General features: G+C 39.5%; 1 protein-coding gene across 2 annotated transcripts; it reads left to right on the top strand.

Moving 5' to 3' along the window:
- Positions 1-1092: 1092 nt before the first annotated feature.
- Positions 1093-17934, top strand: LOC119734166 (TBC1 domain family member 15-like). 2 transcript variants are annotated; one of them, XM_038207513.1, is made up of 15 exons: positions 1093-1279; positions 2703-2801; positions 3416-3542; positions 4536-4752; positions 5428-5530; positions 8817-9008; positions 9628-9756; positions 10299-10402; positions 10995-11104; positions 11985-12101; positions 12937-13043; positions 13759-13858; positions 14495-14592; positions 15452-15568; positions 16367-17934. In XM_038207513.1, exons 1-15 carry the CDS (start codon positions 1253-1255, stop codon positions 16571-16573), a joined length of 1854 nt encoding a protein of 617 aa, XP_038063441.1. In that variant the 5' UTR covers positions 1093-1252; the 3' UTR covers positions 16574-17934. The 2 variants fall into 2 exon arrangements, with proteins under 2 accessions (XP_038063441.1, XP_038063442.1); XM_038207514.1 differs by having other exon boundaries at positions 1094-1279; positions 10995-11089.
- Positions 17935-18279: the final 345 nt, after the last annotated feature.

Here is an 18279-nt window from a genome sequence, read left to right as displayed (position 1 = left end):
ACTGCATAGACTCCTTGTCAACCTCCCCCTTGCCTGTTACAAAGAGAGAGGGTAAAGTGGGACCAATGATTGCCACCATACGTCTGACACTCATCATCATCATCATCAGTCGACTGCAGCTTCACTACTTGTGTCGGGCACGATGACGGACACGCCACATGTCCTGTTCCATCATCAGTGTCCCAAGATCATCTGCAGTTGCGGCGCCACTGTCCTCCATCAGCCTGGTCTTCACCATGGTTTTGTACGGGCGCCCACGATTCATCCTCCCATGGGTTGGTTCCCAGATGATGACCTTGCTAGCGGGCAGCTCTGGGTGTCGCAGGCAGTGCCCGGCCAGTCGCCCTGACACCCATGCAAAGGTGCATCTCCGTGCATACCCCCTCAACTGCAGGAAAGGGAGAGTTGGGGGAGACCACTGGGAGAGACATTCAAGCACATTGTCAACGACTCCCACACTCGCACAAGGACGCTATGGCTTTGTGCACATTCAGAATAAAATAAGTCGTTCGCATACTTAGAAAAAAAATGGAAAAAAATCTTACAACATGGAAAGAATGTAGTATCCAAGATGGAGTCAAGAAAGTATTTCCTAACGAAATAAGAAATATTTTTCAGTCCCAGATTCATATCTTTTCAACATTTTTGCAATGACTGACCTTTAAGATGATATACAGTATGAAGAAAAAATTGGCGTCAGGTTGCAGCATTCTTTCCTACAGCAGTGTTTGCTGGCATCCTAGCGCAAGAAACATTACTTTCATTAGAAACTGTATTCTATCTGGAATTAAAATTTGCAGTATGTTTCACTTTTTTAAAACGTTTTTATCAAGAAATGTGAAATATTATTTGGGACTGTGTGTTATCACTGTCAATATCAATTATTAAGAATAAAGTCAGAATATGGTACTACATGTATTTCTAAAGAATGCGGTTCCTGGATTCATTTGTGTTCCAAGTTTGTTATTATTTCTTGGCGTGCCCTCATTTCGTCCGCTCATCTGCTAGTGTTATTCGCAACGTCTTGAAATCAGACTAGCTTTCGGGATGTACACGTACCGTGACTAATGGTGGCGCCCTTTATGTCGCGCCAACACATCACGCAGTATCATGTGAGGATGAGGTCTATGCCGTGTCATCACACCTGCATCTGTTTGTAAACATCATTTTCATGCCCATTATTAATATCAAATGTCAGGAAACGGTTTCCAGTTAACGTGTATTTGGTCAAGATAATATCTCTAGCACAGTTATGGCATTGGCATCAGAAAGTTCCGAGGTAAGATAATGGGTGTATTTTTTATATTTTTGTACTATTTTTTTTATAGGCCCTAACCCTATAATTTGAAAAAGCCTAAAAATGTTAGGCTTTTTCAAATTTTGACTTTTGGTGATTGATTGATTTGTTTATTTTGTAGGCAGTGTATATTTTGCCGGAGACGGCAAACCTTTAGTAAACGTTAGTTTGCCAGATATGCACTGAACATGCGCAGTTACTGTTTTCGCAGTGGCTATTGTTACGGCAGCCGTAACGCATTTCCCATTTTCTATCGTTACGGTAGACTGCAACCTGGCAACTTTTATAAAAAAACATGACAAGAAAATATAAAATTAGAAGGAAAAAAGTGAATTTGAACTTTATGAAATTCGGACTTTATTTCCCTTTTAAAAAAAATCCTCCAAAGCCTCAGGTTAGAAAAGGAAAAAAATTCGAGTGCAAAACTGAGATTCGAACCCGCAACCTCGCGGTGCAAAATCCTACCCTCTATCGGCTGAGCTGGCGCACTGCTCGATAAAACGCGGGGAAACAAATAATTATATACCCGCGTGCGTATCAAACAAATATCGTAGAGGGCGCTAAACAACGAGTGCCGTAACGATAGCCACTTCGTACTGTTTTTTTTTACTAAAACATTTTCCGGTGAAAAGTTTTAGTCTGGCTCCATGCCAAAATTATCGTTGTTACCTCGTATTCACAAGATGGGATTCAGACCATTTTATAATTTCGGACTAAGTTTATTTCCCTTTAAAAAAAAATCCTCCAGAGCCACAAATCTGAAAAAGAAAATGTAATACTCTGCAAAAAATGTTTGAGACATGTTAAAATAATAAAAGAAGAATATTCTTACTTATTTGGGGATGAGAAAAAAAACATTAAAAATGTGGTGCGGTCAGAATCGAACGCGAGTCATCCCGTTTATTAGAGCCTTTGCTTAACCATTACACCAAACGTGCTATACAACTTTTGGTGGGAATTTAATACATCTTATAATTCAGCCCTATTTTAAAGAGTACAGCGCCCTCTGTTGATATGGATTGCCGCCGGCAAACCTTTAGTAATCGTTAGTTTGCCGTCATTACCTCCGGCAAAATATCCACTATCTATTTTGTATAAATTTGAAAGTTGAATGGTTGAGGTTGGTGTTGTGTTACTTTAGTTGAAACGATTTCATCGTTTTTTACACCATTGTATGTGGTTTGCACCATTGTATGTGTTGCACCATTGGTGTTCTGTGGAGTTTTGTAACATTTGTAAACACTTTATCTTTTAGTTTTTCTTCTAAAATACCTGCTGAAATACCTACAATACAAGACACAAAGATATCGTCCAGTATTGTATGGATTGGAAACAATATGCACAAAACCTTAACTTTTTGCAAAATTATTGTAATGACCTTTTGATACAATTTGAACCCATCCAGACCCAGGTTTTGTTTGAACAAGGAGGCGTATTTATCCACACAACTCAGGATGAGGCTGGCGATGTCCTACTTGGAGGAAAGATCCAAGTAACCAGAAAGGTAAATTAATCTCCCCCTCTCTTCCAAACTCATACTTAAATTTCAAAAATCAGCTAGTCAGTTACCTCGCAAAGCATAAATGTATGTATATCAATGCATACATGATGTTCTTAATACAGTAATAAGCTCATTGTCAATTTTTGACAGGTGCATGCAAATCCCAACTTCCAGCCTATTTCATTTCTGACCGCGGCGGTGCATTCAGTGTAGGCTGATGCGTGTTGCAAGTGAAATTTAATCAGTGCATTGCATACACTTGAATATTTGTGAACAAGTGAATACTGAGATATTTGACAAAGCACAGCGCTACCGGGTTTTGGCCCAATATGGCTCCAGTGTTCTTCAGCAACATCAACTCTTATAGTTTGGGGCCAAAAAGAAAGAGTATTTCCATATTTCCTATTTGAAACCAGAGAGGACGCCGGGTTCCAAAAAGAAAAGAAAAAAAGAATGAATTGTTTTCCTAGATTGTAGCAGCTTTGGGAATGTAAAAAATCTGACAGACACATCACATTGAGGGTTTGTTCCCTTGTAATGTTTATAACAATTCCTGCAGCCATTGTGACGTATTCAACCTAACTCTGCACGTCATTTTATACTCGTCTGTTTTCCAGAGCGATGGAGCCTATGTTGAGTGGAACCCAATCAGGGACATGGAGAATTCCCAAATGGTGAAACCGGACACAGACTGGACAGTGGTCAACACGGTCAGCTACCAGAGAGAAAACAGTCAGACCACAGGTACATCTTCTAAAACCATGCAAGAAATGTACCTAGAGACCTTTGCACACTTTTGTCTTGCCTACCTGTGTCCAGTGATGTGTTCACCGTATGCGTAACCAGATCCCGTTGAACACGGGTAGGCAAAGCATACCATTCACACTATCACCGGTGTGTACACTCGGCTGTAAAGTTTGGGGTTTTTTTGCCCGGGTAGAGCCTCTTGGGATTCTTGCTAGTGTGAAAGTGTTGAAAAAATCATCCAGTAGTGCAAAAGGGTCATTAATTTGCAATGTTTTCTGCAGGGATTTTCAAGGGTTTTCCATTTGTTGGCTTAAACCTCCTTACTACCTGAAGGCGTTGCTTTTGGTGGATTAAGACTATGGACACACATTGGCTGGATCCGGCCACCAAAGTCATGGCATTAGGCAACAATACAGCCGTCCACTTATGGACTTAATATAAATGTACAACAAAAATAGCCCCAATGTATGTGTGCTTGCCGATATGTTGTACAAATGACAATGCCCAGACAATTTTAAAGCCCCTACAAGTAACTAAATTCCAATAGAGACCAGTGTTAAAATCTCCATACTTCAAAATTCTCTTTATAATACTCAAAATTCTCACAGATGTTCAAGCTACACAGAAAAATGATGATCGTCATGTTGGCTTTCAGTTTCTGTTCAATTTTTGCTCGGTTGACCAATGACTTTTTGAGAAATTCTCACCCAAACAAGACCACCCCTAAAACGAATAATATCTCCCAAACTGGAAAAGTAGCCATTTGAAAAAGGATTCAAATTTTGTGGGGAAATAAGGATATGAATAAGTGAATTATCAGAGGCATTCATTGATATCAAGACTTGCCATATACATCTTCATTTTTTCTTGGAGTTATCAAGTTCCAAAATTCAGTTCTGCAGCTCCTGGTGCATTTTCACAGCATAGGTCACAGATTTTGAACTGCGGACTTCAGTGGTCACAATCAGTGTTTATTTTCTCCCCAACCAGAGAGTGTAACCGTGGCCCAGCCCAGCCGACGCAGCCGCTATGCTATGAGTTTCCCGCTGGTTGACACCAAGAAGATCCGACGGTCTAAGCCCGGCCTGGGCTGGTCGTACCTCATGTTTATCCTAAAGGATAGCGTCTCTCTCCCCCCGTTGCACTTCCACGAGGGCGGCAGTCCAGCACTGATAAGAGAGCTGAACAAACACGTCACCATCTCCACGTAAATTATCCTACCTCTGGTTTAAAACACAACTTTCAATATCGGCTTTGAGAAAAGTTTTATCCCAAACTGCATATAATCTGTCAGAATCCAACACTAGGGCCGCGTTCCATTAGCACAAACATTTCGAATGTTCGTGAACTTTTTGTGCATATATCCAATGGGAAATTGTTTGGCAATGTTGGCAATCGATAGCATTGTTTGCAGATGTGGGATGCACCCCTGGATTTACGACGTTACTTTACACAGGTCTACCAATGTCTACTGTTACACATTTTGTATTAAATAGAAAGATTGTGCAATATTGAACATGCACAGTTTAGGATTTTTCAAGAGTTTTGAAAGCAGAAATGCTTTGGGAATTGAACATAGTGTAGTCCTTTTTTCTTAATTCGTTTTCTACAATTATAGAAAAGTTCTCTTCGAAGCTCACCCAAAATAAATTAAAGAATGTTCCTTTTCACAGGAATTTTAATCCTTTACAAAATATTGTTAGGAAATGATTTCCAAAGTCTGGTGTATTGAGGGATGAAAATATCATTGATGCCTGCATTATGGTGTATGGATCAATCCTGAATGCACAACAATCTTCAGTCATTTATCTGATATACTTTGTTTTAATATTTATATAGAGGTTAAAAAAAAATCATGTCCTCACTCTGTTTTTTTCCTCAGGTGTTTGACAGATTCTTGCCTACTGATTGTCCTACCTCACAACACTGACGCTCTCTCACAATCCTTCACAGAGCTCAAGATCATGGGAGAAACCTCGGCCAATGTAAGTACGATAATTGACACCTTTGTAGTAATCCAGATTCCAAAAGGGATGTATCGATTCTTCAATGTATTAGTATACAAATAATGAATGTTTGTGAGTGTAATGGAAAGAATAATTTCAACAGAGGATTCAACAATTACAAAGGAATGTCTTTGCCAAAGTCCATGTGAATAGTTTACTTGACTTCAGCCTGCTTGCCATGTGATTGACATGGGATTGACAGCTATTTATAGTGATTGTGAACAAATTGTATGATACCAATAATTGAGTAAAAGATATTTTTCATGTCATGTGTAGCATTTATTATTAATTAACCAAATGTGAGTAGATTGTTTTGTAAATGGACTGATTAGTGAAACAGTTTTTCAAATAAGCAACTAAGTTTATAATATTTTTTAGCATACTTTCTACATCTTTGGAGTGGGCCTCTACCGAAGCAGTTATAATTTCAAACTATGTGCCCTCTTCCCCCCCCCCCTTCAAAACCAACCAACAAACAACAACAAAAATGGTAAATCAGGTTTAGATGTGATGTGTATATTGACAACCATTACAGACCTGTTATTCCATTTTTTTAAATATTTTTTTTGATGTTCTACTGGTGTCTGGATGTTAATTTAGTAACATTTTATTTGTTACTTGGTACTTGGAAGGTTCTTCTCCTAATGCTCCGAAGGGGAGTTTTAAGAGGAGGCCAGAAACACTGGGGCAAACCCTTCTCTTAGCGATAAGTGTTACTGGGTTCTTTTATGTGCATTGCATAAACATCCGAAGGACGAAGCAAAAATGGTTAAGTACCTTGCTGAAGGGCACAAGTGTCCAGGGCTCGAACCCACATTCTGCCTCTCAAACACCAGAGCACGAGTCCGGTGCGATGCTCTTAACGGGCTAGGCCTTGACACTCCATGTTATATCTTAATCTGAAACCCCTACCTGATGAATGCCCAAATGAAATACAGGGACTTGGGTTTAGTGTGGTGAATAAAAGCAGATTGAAGCACAGGCACTGCCCATTGAAAGTAATAAAAAGAAGATTGCCTATTGGTTGGTTTCACACTCCACTGACTCTATTGGATTCAACCCCTTCCTGTGATAAACAGACAATTCACTGAGGGGTGGGGAGGATTGAAATGGTATGGGGGGGGGGAAATATTAGTGACTCTGATTCATTGTGCTGGCACAGACTGATACTGGGGGCTTATCATCTTGTGTGGACCAGCCCCCTTGTATATGGTCCAACCCATCACCAATCATTGTTGGCTGGGTTTAAAGAGATCCTCTTTGTTGAATAAGCTTGATGAAAGAGTTCTGGGAATTGGTATGGCGTTAAGTGTCAAGAAGACAGTGGGGCTCAAATGAAGCAGACCTCTGGTTGGCTAGGCAAGTTGCGAAAGAAGCGACAACAGCAGCTGAGAATCACTCCATTAGTACTGCAAGTGGAAGGTGGGGCACCAGGGAAGACGGTGGTACTCGAATTGAAGGCCACACTTTGCACTGGTAATCAGACCACCAATCTTACTAATAAGGCAAAGGGCCGGGAGAATTTGGAAAACATCCTGTCCGTAACCGAGGCTGTGGAGACAATTTACAACCGAGCTCAAAATAGGATTGAAACCTCTCCCCCACTCCCGTTTCCAATTTGCGACTTGTAAAAAACTTTCCACAGAGGATTCAGTCAGGGATCCAAAGGCAGAAGTCCATAGGACCCAGCTAGAATTAAAGATTACACGCATACCGGCCACAAGTGGAAATCAAATCCAACAGCTTCATTTTTCAACATCTTTCGCAATGGCAGAGGGCAAAAGAAATCGCAAACGATTTGTCTTTTCCACGGAAAAAACTGATGAGGGAAGAAAACAAGAAAAACCTGAGCTCAAGAAACCCAAGCCCCAGGAGAGTGATGAATGGGACATCATTGAGGCAGCCGACAACAGATGCTACGTCGACCACCCTCCAGAAGGTCCTGAACATGAACTGTCACCGTCAAGGACAACGTCATCATCAACAACACCCTGTCACCCAACAGTTGTGACCTTTTCACCTTTCACCTTTGCCCCCCGCATTGCCAACAACTACCCAGTCTCAAAATCGCCAGTGGTTGCCACCCCAATTCCAGTTTTTGCTCCGGAGAAGAGCATTGAAGTTTGCCAACGACTTGTCCAAAAGAACCATCCAAAGTTGAAACTGGGGTCAAGGATGTTGCAGAAACCCCGGGCATCTTTGGGAAGGGTTGGCATTGATAGCTACGACTTCGCTAGGGCAAGGCACAATCTCGCAAATCATTCCTTATTGCTTTCTTCGCTTCTCAGTGCCAAGAATGCATTGTACTTTGTAGGAGTTGGAATTAAGGTAAGTTTATACACGGAAACCTACAAAAATATGCATTTCTCCTTGGTATATCAACCAAAGATTATCTGTTACGGGAGATAGGCGCTAAGTAGATTACACATTTTAAACTTTGTAACAAACAGGCCTTTTTAAGAAGAAGAAACAATATTCTCGGATGGAATTTTAAATGTACATTAACAGTATTCTTTCCAGTAACAACTTTGAGAGAGTCTGCAACTTTTGTCTCGGTTTCACATCTCTTCCAAGTAACCTAAAGTTGAATTCTTTTGTTATTGGCTCTCAAAAAAGGCAACCTTTTATCAGGTTTCTGTTTAAACACAAACGTTTTACTAATTCAAAAAAACAAAAAAACATTGAGAAAGTGTTTTCAAATAAGACATTCAGCATACTTTGAGTGTAAAGATCTTATGTTGAGCACATACATGTATTCATGGCATGTGCATACTCAGAGCTACACGAATTCCAATCAGACCAACAGGTGTGTTACAGTACATGCTGGCACCTGTACATGTACTTTGATGTACCATTTGCTAAACCCGTCCAACAGCAAAAAAGTTTCCTAATTTTCCCAAATACTTAAACTGTACCCAAAATTGTATTTGGACGACCTGCCCACCACATTTATTTTACAAAGATTCAGTGATGTCTGTGCGTGCATCCATTTCCATTTACGAAGCATTGGAAGCACCTTACTACTCGACCACATCCCAGAAAGTTGACTTTATACATTTTACGATAACAAGTGCTCAGATTCTTTCCTATATGAGATTGCACGTATAGCAAGTTTGCAAAGTGTTGACCAAATGCTTATACGCAAATGTGTACACAATTATCAGCGAAAGTTTACCAAAGCAAACGTTGATTCCCATCCTTAACCAAATATCAAATATTTGAACCAAGTAGTTTTTCTCTTTTCCCCTACCCCTTCATACATCAGAAGTTCTTCAAGGACCCATACACGATAACCTTGGGCGGGTTCTCCAAGGTCACCAACTTCCTCCGTGATGCTGTCATGACGCCGGCAGCCAACCGTCCAATCGATGAGTATGCAGAGCTCATGTCCGACCTTCCCAGCATCTTCTCCGTCAATTCACAGGCCGAGCAGAGTTACGAGATGGTGGTAACAGAGGTGAGGATAGAAGTGCAGAAACTAGACCTTTTTTCCCCCTTGACCTTTAGTCTCTGTCTACAATTGGTTTGACCTTTGACCTCTCAACTGGTACAAATTTCACAGAGTTGCCGAGCACAGAAATATGCTAAGCACAAATAATATTTGTTAAGCAATAATGGGTTACCAGCCAATCTGCCATGCACTGTGTCCATTGCTTGTGACTGGTACTAAGACAATTTGTGCTAAGCACATAGTTTTCAGCTAACTGCTTCATGAAATTGTTACTTGCACTCTGTGGTACGACACTATGCTGCAGCTGTTGTAAAATGTGGTGTTTAGTTTATGAGTTGCAGCTAGCATTGTTATTATTGTGTCTTGGACACTGTAATTTCATTGGGCTTGAACGGCCATGTCCAGTCTATAAAAAAGCTACTATTATACACTGCGTTACATATATCTTACCCATATACATTGCGTTGTATACAAATGTCCTCATATGTACACTGTGTTGCGCATGGCTGTAGGTTGCGTATGTAGGTCCAACTGTATAACACAAATGTTTGAATACAATCATTTTATTTCTGATGAGCTGAAATAAACGTTTGTATGTTTGTTTTGGTGTTTATTTTAATAATAGAGTCCACTGGGACCCAGGCCAGACGTGGAGAGACGTTCCCCTCTGACGGAAGCTGAGTGGGCCAGCCATCTTGACAAGGAAGGAAGAGTCACCGATGTCGCAGAGCTACAGAGGAAGATTTTCAGAGGGGTACATTCAGAGGGCCATTTTCTATCTCTTAAAAAAATGGCTTTTAACGGTTGCTTGATAGTGCCAAGCTTGCTTCAGTGGCAGAGAGTGAAATGGATTGAGCGACTGACTGAAAACTGAAAAAAAGTGTGTTTAAAGGAAATAGACATCATTTGCAAACATTCACAAATGAAACTGTCAAATATGACATATACTACATGATTGTAAGTGAATAATAGCATCATGCATCCTGTGCTATCACTGCGCCTAGTAGCCTATGCTGCCATTTAAAAAAAAAAGGATAATTACCATCATTTTCTCTGAATGGTCAGGACCAAACCATCATTCTTCCAATGGATCTTATGCTTTGCATTGAGAAAAATGAAGATACTTTTTCACGGTTTTCTCAAACTGTATATCTACTGAGCTGAAATTTGGTTATTTCAGTATATTGATAACATGCTTCTGATTTTAAGTTGTTCCTAGATTCGGCATTAGCAAATATTTTCAAATGGTGTCCACTATGTTTAAGTTACTCTTTGAACTTTTCTTGGTACTGGAAGGGTTTGGTCCCATCCCTGAGGAGAGAAGTCTGGAAGTTTCTGCTCAAGTATTACCCCTGGAACTCCACCAGCAAAGAGAGGACAGCTCTCAGGAAACTCAAGGAGTAAGTCTATTTCCATCTCTCCCTCAAGTTAAAGCTGTGGACTTGAAACAATTTTTTTTTAAAAGCAGCTAAATATGGAGATAACATAATGGCTAAAATATCACTTCCTATGCATGCCTTTCATAATTTGGCTATGTCTGTATAAAGGAAGTGTTTCGATAGGAGAGTTGGGGGAGGCCACTGGTAGGGACATGTTGAACGCTGTGCGATAGCATACTTTGCCCCATGCCCCCGTGAGCCTGTACGCTCACGAGGTGTGTCTCTCCCACTAGGGCTTTCATTAGTGCACTGGTTAAGAAACATTAAATACTGTTTGTGCATAAATAGAAACTTTTGGGGGATTATAATCAGTTCCAATTGGGAACATGCATGAACATGTTTGTTGCCTAGCAACTTTTTTGGTATTGACCCTAACCTTCCCAAATCCTCAAAAAATCTTGTTGCAAAATGGAGGATGTTGCAGGATTGAGGCTATATGGCAAAAATGTGTGGCTGATTTTGAAGGATGCGTTTTGTCATGGTCCCTATCTGCTTCGAAATTTAAGGTTCAGACCTGTAACTTGCTGTGATTTTGTTGTCATTAATCTCACAGGGATGAATATTTCTGTATGAAGGCTCAATGGAAGACGGTCACTCCTCAGCAAGAGAAGAGATTCAGTAAACACAGAGACAACAAGTGCATCATAGGTATGTCCATCACAGGTACACACCACGCCTCGGTCAGGGCCCAGGGTCATGGCTCTGCTTACTGTTAGCCACAAATCCCCACTTACTGTAGCACACAATTCCATGCTAACGGTAATCATGTTTCACTGGTTAGCGAGGAATTCTGACTAACCCTCCAATGGAAACATGCATTGTCAGCCTTGTTATTACTTGGGTCAATATTGGTCAAGACCCCAATTGGTTTGTACACAGTAGGCCAGGTGGTGAGGAAGAAAATTTTGACCATTGGTGACCTCTTAAGCAAAGGGAGGGTTAGCTAATGTGCCTCCGTACATTTCAAAACTAATGATTCTGTGCTTACAAGGTTAGCGCAGAATTTGTCTTCTAGCGCTGTTAGCATAGAATGGCCATCGTAAGCGCAGAATTCTGTGGTTAGCAGAGCCATGAAAATGAGCCAAGATCTCATCAAATTTCTTTCGCATATTTCATCCATCTTTGCTTCAACTTGTTGCATGACATGGAACATGTACTAATGGTTTCGTTAGATAAAATGTTGCAAAAGTGACAAAACCGGCCAAAACAAATTCCCCAAAATGCCTTTTTTATGTCAGAAGAAGAACATTTTATTGGTGAAATGTTATTTCTGTAGTGTTATTAGTTATCATGTTGATGGGGGGAAAAACGGTGTTGAAATTATCTTGATAGTTTATTCAGTTGGAAACAACAAGGCAACTATTTTCACGAAAAACCAGGTTCACAAAAATTAGGAATAAAATTGAAAATTAGATGCAAAAACTAAACTATAGATTACTTTTGGAATTCTCTCCTTCATTGAAATATTGCATATGAAGCTCTAGTACAGTTATTGTGTTGCTCATTTTAAACTACTTTTATCCCAAACCCTCTTTGTTTCCAGAAAAAGATGTGATTCGCACGGACAGGACACATCCGTTCTATATGGGGGAACACAACCCACACATTGAAGTGCTGCATGATATTCTCATGACGTATTGCCAGTACAACATGGATCTTGGTATGCATCTACACAAGCTGGGAGAATTTGAAACTCACTTAAAACTTTCATTTGTTTTCTTCAATGTTATCAACTCTCTGTGTTGTATTGTGAAAAGGACCCTTCAGAGGGAAACTGAAGTCACATTGCAATCGTACCCCATTTAAAAATCATACCTTTTCTTAAAATTATGTCAAATTTGTAAGACAGTCTTACTTGTGGTCAGGGTTTAGAGTTCAGGGCTCAATTGAGGACAAAGTTTAAATACCGATGTAAGGTTGAGCTACATGTACTAGTATTTGAAGAAAAAAAAACAATTTTCTTGAGAGTAAATAATGATTTGGCTGATATCACTGTACATTTTTGTTGAATGGTTCTCAAATGGCAATTTTTGGGTCGGCTAATAAATTTTAGATTTCTCTGCAAGATCTCTAAAGTTGCACACTCTGTGCTCTTCAAAAAATTGATTTTTGAGTTTGTATATTTTTTTCAAGAAAAAAATACTTCATTCCAAGTTGGGTGTCTGTAACCCTCTGAAAAAGGGCTTTCATTGTTGCGCACAAATGAATCCGTCCTACGAGAGCCGAAATATTGTCAGACGAGAGCCGAATTATTGTTGGCAGAAATAATTCAATAACTAAATGTTGGTGGATTTTTGTTTGTTCGATGTCTCATTTAAAAGTGATTACTTTTTTGTAATGCTAGTAAAAAAAGCAATTGAAAAAAATGTCTTTTTTGAGGTGAAACTTGAAAATAGCACGGGGATCACATCTTTAAGAATCTATTCTACAGGCTTCATATGTATTATCTCTGCTGCATGTAATATTTTGGTTGTTTTTTGGGGGTTTGTTGGCAGGTTATGTTCAAGGCATGAGTGATCTGCTGGCTCCTATTCTCGTGGTCATGGAGAGGGAAGTGGATGCATTCTGGTGCCTAGTCGGCTTCTTGGATGACCACGGACTGGTAAGCAGATACCTTCTCTTGATTTGGAGAGTCGGGAGTCAGGTTGGCGTAGCGGTACTTTCCTTGCCTTCCACCACTGTGACCCGGGTTCGAATCCCGCCTGGGCCAATATGTGGATTGGGTTTTCAGTCCCTGCCTGATTCCATGGGTTTCCCCCAGAATATTCTTCTGAGGTTTTCCTCCCACCTCTAAAACTGTAATTTCTTCTCATTGTCTTCTCTCCACAGGTTTCTTCAGGCTTGCGAGCTACAGTGCCTAGGGCGCTTTTGAGGAATCCTTGGTTTCATTACCAGAAATGATTAATAATAATAATAATAATAAAAAAAGACTGGCTCTGTATCGGCAGGACTTTTGTATTATTTCAGAATCGATTCATTTCACAGAATGTGGGATATTCAGTGGAACGGTGACAGCAAAGTGAGATAAGCTGGTTCCCTGTCCTGCTGTCGTATTCTTCACTTAAGAAAGCAGGGGGTGGGAACCTATTATGTATGATTGTATTTTCACAACGGAGACAAAAACTTGGAGAAAAAAAAATCATGCCTTTTGCTCATCATTTGTTTAATTTTTTCTTCTTTATTTGCACATTAGAAGGGTTCCACGCTGGGTATGAATGAGTGCTTTTACTGCCATGGCATCAGTTTTTATCATTGACACACTAAAGTGAAAAGTTGTCTCTAAATCAATTCTTTGTTGTTATTGCCATTAACCTCAGGTCATGAACTTTGACATGGAGCAGGAAGGCATGAGGAATCAACTGATGCAGCTGAACAATATGATGCAGATTGTTGATCCAAAGCTCTACGGCTATCTCCGTAAGTTTGCTGAGGATAAATCTTGCTCATTTGTATAAATATTCATCAAAAATCAACGTTTTACAAGTAGAAGTAGATTTCAGGTGAAAAATCCTAACAAGTGCTCCCTTTTCTTGTTCTGGCCCATGTTTTGGTTCAAAAATCACACGCAGAACATATTTTTGAAGTCGTATGAACATGATGAAAGACCTAGTTTTCCAAAATGAGCTTTTGTCTTTTGTATTCATCAGTCGAACAGTTTAAGGGACTCTCAAACACACATCTGTTTAATCGTACCTTGAACAGTCGACTCTCGTTAGTACAAACTCTGTAAATACAACATTCTGGTTATAACAAACATAAGGCCTTGGTCCCGACTGTGCATTTATGTGCACAATGAATGGGACTGATGTTCCTCTTAATACAAAATTCTGGTATAACAATTTGGCTAGGTCCGAACGAGTTTATATTGAGACTCGACTGTAATTTGTATTTTGTTTTGAAGTAACATGCTCCTATCATGGCTCGACACATTTAGGTTTCTGGTTGCATTCTCCCCTAGTGCTTTGTATCCTTTGGAAAAGGCGCTTTATGAATACGGTTATTATTAATATTCCGGAGTGAGATGTAATACATAATTTTTTTTTTATCGAGCAGAATCCAAAGAATGCAGCAATCTTTATTTCTGCTTCCGATGGCTCCTCATCTGGTTCAAGAGAGAGTTCACCATGGATAACATCAGCAGAATATGGGAGGTGAGTCTACCGAGTCTGCTCAAAGAGGCTGGCTGTGATTGGCTGTTGGTTTATTTATTTTTTTTATCACTCCAATGATGGGCCATGAATACCAGTTACTACCATTATAGTCTTGGTCCAAGAGTGGATTTTAGTTTTTTTATTCCGCTAATACAACTGGTCCCTGACAAGCAAGAGAAACCATAAGTGGCAGGAGAGTCACTATCAACAAGAATAATCAATACAGTCTTGGGAACTTCAGCAACGCTACCCAGGAAATTCCGAGCAAACCTCATGCGCACTGTAACTAATGTACACACATGAGGTGTGCTTGGAATATCCAGTCTTGTATGAAGACTATACCACTCAGGCTCATGCTCACTTAAGCTATAGCTCTGGACGCCTGTTTCAGACTTGGCTTCATGTGTATTTGTACTGACATCACTTGAGACCACAAATCAATTATTCTTTTGTGTCAAAAAGTGTTAGCTTATTAATACCACATTATGCCTCAGATCATTTTGAAGGCAAACCATCCCACCGCATTATACCACAAGTTGTAGCAGGATGATGAGCATGTTATCACTGTACATTTATGGAGCCCCCTTCAATGGCAAAAGCATTGTGTGAGCTGTCATGTAATTCAAGTGCCCCTTGATGGATTGCCTGAACAATAGCTGGCACAATGTTGTCACCATTGCCGGGGGCCGCTGTGAGTGTATAGTGATTGTGTGTTCGGTTATATTGTGGTATATGTCGTCGCTAAGACTGTACAGTGAAGGGAGCTTTGCGTTATCACATGAGATGGCAGCGCCAGCCATATAGCATATCCACCACATGAAGTTGCAATCATTGTTTGTGTATTTGTCCATGACTACAGATTATGTGGACAGGTCTCCCGTGCAAGAACTTCCACTTCCTGATGTGTCTGGCCATTCTGGACGGTGAGAGGGATCTTCTAGAAAAGGAAAACTTTGACTTCAGCGATATCTTAAAGGTGGGCACAGACTGCAGAAATTTAAAAAATATGTGGCTCTTGTGCTTTAAAAAGAAGTAATGTTGGAAGCATTGGTCATTTTGGTGAAAAATTGATGTTGGCAATTGCCGTAGGATTATAAAACAAGAAAATTTTGGCTTTAAATTATAACTGATTTTGTAAAAAAGTTTGTGAAAAAGTAGGCTTTAAAAATTGTCATGTTCATTTAACTCATGCAGAGCAAGTCTCTACACCCTCATATCATTTACATGGCACCCATGCATTTTGTGGCAGAAATCAGCGTTGTAATTGAACATGAAAAGTACATGCTTCGCTTTGTCACATTTGAAGTATTTATGAATTCTTCTTCATCTTATCTACATCTTTTCACTGACACGTGCAAGGGTTCAGGACTTCAGATACAGTCAGATACTATTCAATCTTGACAACCCGTGCACAAAGCAGGCACTTCCCAGTAACAAAAAAATTAAGTTTACAATTCACTCCTTGGTTGTAAATTTAATTTACGGTGCAAGATTGATTATGGAATCACACAGAGACAAATATAACAGCAAAATCGGACATAAATCAAATTAGGTTTTGCCCTTCACCGACGTCTAAACACTGTATACTCAGTGTGTTACCTCCCGAGTGAAAGTTGGAAAAAAATCAGACATCTTTTCATTACAAATTCTTACATTGATGGGCTTCAGTTGAATGCCATTTTAATGATTTCAGGAACAGCCTGGTTTTGCTGTGAGGCATCACAATTGATCAAATCTGTAATTTCTCATGATGTTGATTTCCTCCCACAATCAGCACGTTAATGAGCTGTCCTGCAGCATCGACGCAGACAAGATCCTCCAGACAGCGGAAGCCATCTACCTACAGCTGGTGGATTACCCAGAACTCCCTGACACCATCCGAGAAGTGATCGGTCTCAGCTCGGAGGAGAACGGTCTCACAGAGAATGGCTCCCATGCCTCAGAGAGCAGCATTGAGGTGCTTGCTGACCCCTCGGAGTAGAGTGGGGGACGAGGTGGGCTGTATGTTAGTCCTGATGTTTGTCTGTATTTAATCAATTGCCTATGAAGCTGGCTTTCATATGTGACCCTTGTTTGGGTGGTCTCCCCCAACTCTCCCTTTGTAACCATTGAGGGGGTACTTGCGCACGGAGTCCATCTGCTCCGCCTGTCATCATGAGAAACCCTGAGATGGTCAGACCATACTCGTAAACAAGTTGTAAAAAAAAAAAAAAAATTGTGACACAAAACAAGATAATATTGCTTATCAATTAGCCATAAAAATCATGTTATTTACAAAATACATTTAAGAATTATCATACAGAATTGCTTCATTGCTGTAATCAATACAATTACAAGGTAAAAATTAATGAAATTAATAGCAAAGTTTGAAACAGCATTGATTTTGTTTAAAATTTTATATATTTTATGTTCCTCATTGATCCTGCAGAAATTCTTTTCTGATGGCAAAATTGTACAAGTTACAGACTAAGTTATCAAGAAAACAGCAGTATCCCTAATAGGTTCAACGTGTTGGTAGGCTGTCTGTAAAACGCTTGTAATATGGAATGTACAGAATTATCGCTTGAATATTTCCAGCATATTCATTGTGCCAAAGATATAGGGCCTATGTAACTAATTGTCTAATTTTCAGTTATTTATTTATTTCCTTTCTTTGTGATGGCCTATCGTTCGCTATACTATAGTCCTTTTTTGGGGGGCAAGATGGCCAACGTTTTTAACGGTGTCATGAAAAAGAAGAATGCAAGGGACGGAATCGACTGAAATAGAAAAGTATATTTCAGCCTTTTTGTCATGCTGTCGTTTTATTCCTGAGTATAAAAAACATTTTCTTTATATTCATTTTGAAATAAAAATTCAGCTATAGCATAATTTCACTTACAAATGGGAGGCCAAAAAGGGCACCAGGCACCCATTCAAATGGCTGGATACTAGTGATAATGAGCAGCTTTGTAATGATTATTCTGATCACAAAAATTGCAAGCAGTCAGGGATCTAGACTCTTGCTTCTGTTTCTCACAATCAGGATCCAAGTTGCATGTTTTTTGTCACGTGGCGGTAATCTTACAAAACGAAGGTTACATGAACTCAGTATGAACATGAATATGCACACATCTGTATTTGCATACCTGATGTAGATAATGAATATGCATATGTGTACTGCATCATTGATGCAGTGCTTGATAATATCCATATCATGAACCACACAATGTAAGTTTTTTTTGTAAAAAGTATAGTTTTGTAAAGATATGCAGAAATAAGCTTAGGCTCAGTGTAACAGGGAACAATGATTTTATATAAAATCTAAGATTAAATAAATTGTAACATTGTAAGGCAATGAAATCTAGTGATTATCTTTAAAATTTCTGAGTTATATTTTTGAAAAGCTGCACTTTTCGAAGTTTAATAAGAAAGTTTGCTAGAAAGGTATACATGTACTTGCATTTCTCAAGCAGACATTTTTTGTTTTTAAGAAAAAAAAATTGAGGAACTTTTTTCTGTTTTGAGGTGATTATAGGTTCTTGCTGAAATTTTTCGGATTTTTTTTACAATGCAGTGTCAGCGGGTTGTATGACTATTCAGCAGAGCAATGATCACATGACACACACGTGACTTTTTGAAAGAGTAGGGCCAAATTTTGATCACTTCTAAGCACATTAATTTGTTTCTTAGAGAAAGCTTAGGTTA

Source organism: Patiria miniata, unplaced genomic scaffold (genome assembly GCF_015706575.1).
Source record: "Patiria miniata isolate m_02_andy unplaced genomic scaffold, ASM1570657v1 HiC_scaffold_27, whole genome shotgun sequence".
Taxonomy (NCBI): Eukaryota; Metazoa; Echinodermata; class Asteroidea; order Valvatida; family Asterinidae; genus Patiria; species Patiria miniata.
This window is presented reverse-complemented; position numbering and strand designations above follow the sequence as displayed.

Excerpts from the sequence above, each read along its gene's own strand:
- LOC119734166 (XM_038207513.1), top strand. The coding sequence starts at position 1,253 with ATGGCATTGGCATCAGAAAGTTCCGAG. Across the intron at positions 11,105-11,984 it reads CATAGGTATGTCCATCACAG|AAAAAGATGTGATTCGCACG; the intron begins GTACACACCACG and ends CTTTGTTTCCAG. Across the intron at positions 12,102-12,936 it reads CCAGTACAACATGGATCTTG|GTTATGTTCAAGGCATGAGT; the intron begins GTATGCATCTAC and ends GTTTGTTGGCAG.